General features: G+C 35.2%; 1 protein-coding gene across 1 annotated transcript in view; it reads left to right on the top strand.

Moving 5' to 3' along the window:
* The first annotated feature begins 1,411 nt into the window (after positions 1–1,411).
* Positions 1,412–7,063, top strand: part of LOC149807239 (afadin- and alpha-actinin-binding protein-like) — an 82,390-nt gene continuing 76,738 nt past the window's right edge. The window contains exon 1 of the mRNA XM_089935933.1: positions 1,412–1,512. Within this exon, the coding sequence (XP_089792059.1) occupies positions 1,511–1,512 (2 nt within the window). The 5' untranslated portion in view covers positions 1,412–1,510. The remainder of the gene's footprint in view (positions 1,513–7,063) is intronic.

The following is a 7,063-nucleotide window of genomic DNA, read 5'->3' as shown; positions in this document are numbered from 1 at the left end:
GCATAAGTAGAGTATAAAGAATGTTTCTTCGCCAACTCTATTTTGCATGACCACTATAATGATTTGGTGGTAGGTCCTAGAGCTAGGTACTCAGTAATGAAATAGATTTTGTTGCCTCAACAAAGTTGTTTTTCATATTTGTTTAGACTAACGGGGGTTGGGGGTTGGGAGGGTGTAATCATGATTTCGTCATAATACAAAAAAAAGGGATTTGGCAGAGAAACCTCATTATACTCTTTTACTATTAGATATAGGTTTTGTCTAGCTATAACGGTCAGACGTTAAGTATAGGTTTTGTCTAGCTATGTCGGTCAGACATTAGGTATAGGGTTTGTCTAGCTATAACGGTCAGACATTAAGTATAGATTTTGTCTAGCTATGTCGGTCAGACATTAGGTATAGGTTTTGTCTAGCTATAACGGTCAGACATTAGGTATACGTTTTGTTTAGCTATAACGGTCAAACATTTAATATAGGTTTTGTCAATCTAACGGTCGGACGTTAGGTATAGGTTTTCTCTAGCTAGGTATAGGGTTTGTCTAGTTATAACGGTCAGACGTTAAGTATAGATTTTGTCTAGTTATAACGGTCGGACGTTGGGTATAGGTTTTCTCTAGTTATAACGGTCAGACGTTAATTATAGGTTTTGTCTAGCTATGACGGTCAGACGTTAGGTATAGGTTTTGTCTAGCTATAACAGTCAGACATTAGGTATAGGTTTTGTCTAGCTAATAAATGGTACATAAACTGTGGACTTTGAGATGAAATCAAGATATCGAATTTTTCTAAAGATGGACGGGTACACCAAAGTTTATTTAATCATTTTGTTTCCCTGATATTATAGCAATTTTTTTTATAAAAATGCATAGTCGTGAACTAATAGCAAATATACATTATCATTATACGGTCACATAAATCAGGAACTACGTCATTGTTTTCCACAAATACGCCATCAGTTTATGGTCCAATGAAATTTAAAATATGTCAAATTTATTTCACAGTTAGCAAATATTGTGCACACTATTCACATTTCTTCTCCTCTTATTTTGCAATATACAATTTTTAAGTTTGTTTATGTAGAAAAAGATTTGTAACTCTACCGAGTTCGGACTACATACTTTAGGTATTGTTATTTCTGTCTTTTTTTAATCTACCCATACATTTGATTGGTTTACAGCATTCGTTTTCTGAGCAGCAGACGCCATATTACATGCTTTGCTTGAGTCTGAACTTTTAATTTTGATTCTTTTATCCTTTGTTTAAGTTTTCTAGCGTGGACAAAAAAAAAACCCCAAACAACAACGTTACTTTGCTACAAATAATAACAGGTACAACACTGATAGCAACTCTTCCGGAACAGAGTTGTGTAATGAGTTTGGAACATTGATTGTGTGGATAAACTACAGCCCGAGTGAGATCTCAACCCATCCGTTGCAACTTGTACTAAGTTTTCAACTGTTTTACAGCAATGTGAAACACCGAATTATGAAATCGCACACCTGTAAATGAAATGTAAGTTTTATGCGTATGTGATATAGCTGCTATACGTTGTCAGGTTTGGATAGGTTTTGATTGATTTATTTTGACCATTTGCACAGGTGACAACAGTTCAAATGTGGAATGCCACCAACAACATACGAACGTAGACTCGTGTGTAGTCTATGTGTATACTGGGGGGGGGGGGGGCCAAGTTGGACGAGGTTGGTGAAATACTCAACGGTAATGTCTCATTCTCATTTTATCAACGATATTTATCACAACTGGATGCAGCCCTGGATAGTAGTCCAACAATGTCAGACGTTTCACATGTTATTTTTGTTTTGGTGCTACGTCTTACTGTCTTACTGTCAAATAACGGCCTCGTGTAGCGTGTTCACTGCTGACTGACATCGAAATAAGTTTCCAAATTTTCAAGAATATCTCAAACACTTGGCAGCATATATTGAAGCTTTTCCACAATTAAAGTCAAGTTGATGTAGGTGAACTTTACTTACTCTAATGTCTTTTTTTCAAACAAATTAAAAATCTCACATAAGCAAATAGATGTCTTTTAAAATTCTGTTGACTTGCATTTCATTCGGTTGGAATGCAATGGAAGCCACAAAAGCCAAAATTGGTTAAATGGATGATAAATATCTTGAATGAAATATGGCTATATAAATTCTTTATTCAGTATTAGCAGGGATAGTGCTGGGCTGCGCCAATATTGCAAATTGTTATTTTTTTCTCACACTTATTGATGAAATATACCATCTGACAATTTTCTGAGGCAACATCATTTCTGGGCTGTTTAAACTTGTATATACAGTTTTGGGATTGGGGTGGAGAAATTCAAAGGTACCATGAAAGGAAGCTGCAGACTTGGATAAAACTGCACTGGGATCATATATCTTGTTACAGCACATATTTACATTATAATCTACTTATGCTGGCTCATGGTCTAGGTACTAAATTCTGTGATACACTGAGATAATAATGCTATGGAATTAGCTACAACAACTGAAATGCTGTGATACACTGAGATAGTAATGCTATGGAATTAGCTACAACAATTGAAATGCTGTGATACACTGAGATAGTAATGCTATGGAATTAGCTACAACAATTGAAATGCTGTGAAACAATGAGATAGTAATGCTATGGAATTAGCTACAACAATTGAACAAACTACGAAGGTGGGAACAGGAACACCTGCAGTCAACCAAATGAGGGTTTCCTTTGGGTTTTTTTATGTATAAATGTACCCCAAAAATGTAGTTTTGCTGAAACTTCAAAGAAAACTGAATATCTTTGAAGCACCGCTTTTTCTGTGTAAATACTAAGCAACTGAAAAAAGTCTGTCTCAGTCAGTGTTCTAGTTTGATGTCACTGCTGCTATAACAAATTGGAGTTTGTTTGTTCCTCAAAAGTTTGCATGTAGCCATGATAAGATACGTACCCTGCCAGGGCTGAGCAAATCCCATAGCCCAACTTCCCGGACTAGTCATTTCTGAAGTTGGGCAAGTAAAATTTTCCAAGTCGCTAGTCTGGGACAAGTGCTTTTTAACAAAGTCAGGCTTGTCCTTATTTTCGTGCTCTAATCACTGTATCTGCCTTTATTTGGCCAATCATGCCCTCTGGGCATACTGAATACTTGATTCTACCCCTCTTCGTGTATACATTTACATCCTTTTACCGCTTGACTGCATATTGGGCTAAGTGACCAAATTATTGGCAAATCAAAACACGTCAAACAAAAGAAAGCCAGTATGATCAATTAGCAGTGTTGTAAGCGGTTTTGTTGCAGTGAGTTTACTCAATCTAGATCATAACGAGCGGCTCACTATGATTTTAATCCAGTGAGTCAGTGTAATTAAATTAATGAAAGGTACTTTACTGATATCAGTGTTGGTTTCCTTTATGAACTGATTAAATGACAGTAATGATTCTTTAATTTATAATTGAGTATACAGATGATTAACTTCCACGTGCAATATTGTGTTTGAAGCAAAACAATTATGCTAATTAATGAGCTGTTTCAGTTCGTATTTAAAAGAGAAAATTGATGTTATGATCACTTTAGAAGTAGTTGTCAAGCAAGCTGATAGTTACTTTGTGGATGTGGATGAAATGAGTTTGCTAAATTATTTTCGCAAGTAAGGTAATAGCGGCGATTTGGCGAAGGTAAATTTGTTTGAAAATGGAGGGATAAAACGTAAGACAGATACTGAGTGTGCGGTAGCTATTTCTGAGTGTGAACGAGGATTTAGTTCAATGAACTTAATCAAGATTTCTTTAAGGAATTCCTTAAACCAAAAGAGTTTACAAATGCTAATGAGCATTTCTGCAAATGGACCAGAACTTGAGGACTTTAACCCAGACACAGCTATCAACTGCTGGCTTAGTACTGGTGCAGGTGGCAGACATATACATTGACATATTTTCAAATCCATCAGCTAAAACATATATACATGAACCTGAAGAAGCCAAATGTTTAACAACCAATGTTTCTGAAAAATTAAATTCTTTTAAGAAATAATTATGTTGTATATCGTTTTGTTTGTTTTTTCTATGGATTAAGCACATATGTCTCATCAAATCTCGGCAAGTGATTACCATTTTGGGACCAGTGAAAAATAAGGTGGGACTAGTGACAAGTAAGGTGGGACTAGTGAAGAGAAAGGTGGGACTAGTGAATTTTCTGAAACCACTTGTCCTGGACTAGTGGTTTTAAAAAAAATTTGCTCAGCCCTGCGTTCATTAAAGCAAGCTGACTACAATAACAAAGACTTATAAAAATGCTAATTAATACTAGTTGCCTTGCATGGCGATCAGCATTAAGTGGTTAGAGTTAGGATTGGTCAGCCTGGTGTTAGGATAATGTGAGTGGGTGGGACATCATGCTACATGTCTACGGCATAATGCCCCAGTACTAGACGTCACTATAAACTGCCACACTGCAGACATCTTCGCAATATGACTGAAGAATTGTTAAAGCTATATTAAAAATCCTAATCACACACACTGCTGGCAACAACGAATATCTCATTGAATTATGTGTTTGTTGACAATGGGATATAAATCAAATAAGGACAAATATTTTTTTTTACATTCACTGTATTGGATGTGAATGATATATAAGTTTCTAACATGTGAATGAATGTGATCCATACTCGAATTGATGAATTTGTCATATACATGTACTTTATACTTTATACATTATGGATTCTACTACTACACAATTGTAAGTTGTCTGTACACACTATCACTGTATAAGAAGATATCAAAGCTTTGTTTTGCATTATTGGTAAAGTAGATAATGTTGTGTATGACTATCTATATTATATGTATTATTTTCATACTGATAGCTTGTATAAAGGTCATTTAGGTAATGACATTTTTAGTGCTAAAATCTTATGATTGTAGCTTGTATTGTAAGATGAGTCGTGTATCAAATATGTTGTTTTGACTCATTAATAAGTTTCAAGGTTGAGTAGAATTAATAGTTAAGATAAACATCACATGATCCAACAAGGATGAGTTCTTGTGAATGGAGGTCATGGATTTTGTGGAAAATGACTCTTGACCTATTTACTGATTAGCCAGTGTAAATCTGCTAATTTTTTTACTGAGTCTTTTGAAATACCAAGAATCATTCATACAAAGCTTTGTATTGCATTCTCATTATTGCATATAGTGGTTCCCGTCGTATATGGCCACCCCTTCTGTACTGGGAAAGTGGCCTTATAAGATGGGTGGCCTTTCCAGAGGGGGACTAAATTTTTGTGAGAAGTATATGTAATGTACGTAGTAAGAAAGCTACATACTTTAAAGCATTTAATATCTTCATTTAATATCTTTGTTTAAAAGTAACATTAATTATTAAAAGGTTCTTCTTGTTATAATAATGGACTTATTTAAACTGAATATATATTAATAGTTCTTATTCTTGGCATAAGCAGGTATTGTTGTCATGTACGTTGTAAAACCATTCAAAAAGGTCATTTAAATCTTATTACATATATAATTCTCTTTCCATTTACTCCTTTTTTCCACTGTTGCTGAATAACCTCCTTATCAGTGACGACGTTGTTTATTTAAGTCTTTTCTTCATAAAATTGTTCGGCAAGCCCCACCTCACCCGATGTTGTCAAATAGAATAACATACTTTCTTCTAAAATAATATGTCTCCATTTATGTGATGACATGTTAATGTTTGGTAATGATTTATTTGGATGTTTCTAACTGTATTTGATTTAATTATGCAGACAAAACTTTTTTTGAGTGGAAAAAATGCATTCTTCATAAAGGAAGCAATAACTGTGTTGTCACATGATTTTTCAGTCTTTGGTACCCTGATTTGTTCAAGGTTAGTTTCTCTTTGTGTGTGTGTTAATGCACAAAATCTATTTTTAGCCTATGCTGCCCCTGTTATGATCTTGACAATTACGTCTGGTTGTTATCATTAAAGAGAAGAACTCGACAGATGTGTAAAGCCCCAAACTGGATCATAACATTGTTGAGCCCATTTTCTGTAACGGTGGCTGTTATAGACAATGATATCATTTTAATTTTAGTGTTACATGTACTTTAGTCAACACTTCTTTCAGTAACAGAAACTTGACATTGGGAGACATGTATTGACTGTAGAGGTAATCTGATTACTTACTTTCCATCCCTAATAGAATCAATTTTTGGTTCTGGATACATTTGGAGAAAAAAAGTGGCTGCTTGTGAGGGGAACATTTTCCATTTTTGTACTAATATTCTGGTCGCATTAGAGGGGTGGCCATTCTTGAGGGGTACTTTTGAATACAACTCATTAGTGCCAATGGATTCTGGCTGTAAGAAGCAGGTACCGCTGGTAGGGGGGGGGTGCCGTTCAAGAGGGGACTATGGTATTAGCTTTGTATTAGAACTATTACAGGAAATTTGACACTCTTAATACAGTGTGACCCCGCTATAACACGGTAGTTGGGAGCCATAAAACCCAACCACGTTATATACTGAACTGTGTTATATGCAACCAAGTCAGTTAAGTGTAGAAAATGTACTCCCCCCAAAAATGGGGGGTGGGTGGGTGTAATAAATGCGGGCGGTAAAATATGTGCTTCGTTGGCACAGTTACCATCTTAAATTGATGCATATTAAATGAGAAATACACCTGTGGTGAAAACAGAGAAGACATAATATAATAGTTTACTTTATTGAGAGAGCCATGAATTGGTACATATACGTGAATCCTGTTTATATATAAATGTCTAATGTATAGCATGAACAGAGTATCAACACCGTGTACTCACCTGTGAACCTCATCATATACATTGAATCCACAATACAAGTGATTCCATCGAAAATATTCACACACACAGCTTTACAATATTCAATAATTTTGTAACGGGTCATATTGGTCTGAATTCAGTGGAAACATAGCACAGTCACATAATGAATAACGAAACACATTTACTTTAAAGTACATTCCAAGTCTGTAAAAGTTAGTTTGCGTTTTAAGCCACCGTTGGTAGCGTTCATAGGCATAAACTTTTTCCCTGCAAAAAGGAAACTTTCACAGCACAGCTAATGT

This window comes from Sinohyriopsis cumingii, chromosome 1, assembly GCF_028554795.1.
Source record: "Sinohyriopsis cumingii isolate HCF-2022 chromosome 1, ASM2855479v2, whole genome shotgun sequence".
NCBI classification, from domain to species: domain Eukaryota; kingdom Metazoa; phylum Mollusca; class Bivalvia; order Unionida; family Unionidae; genus Sinohyriopsis; species Sinohyriopsis cumingii.
This window is presented reverse-complemented; position numbering and strand designations above follow the sequence as displayed.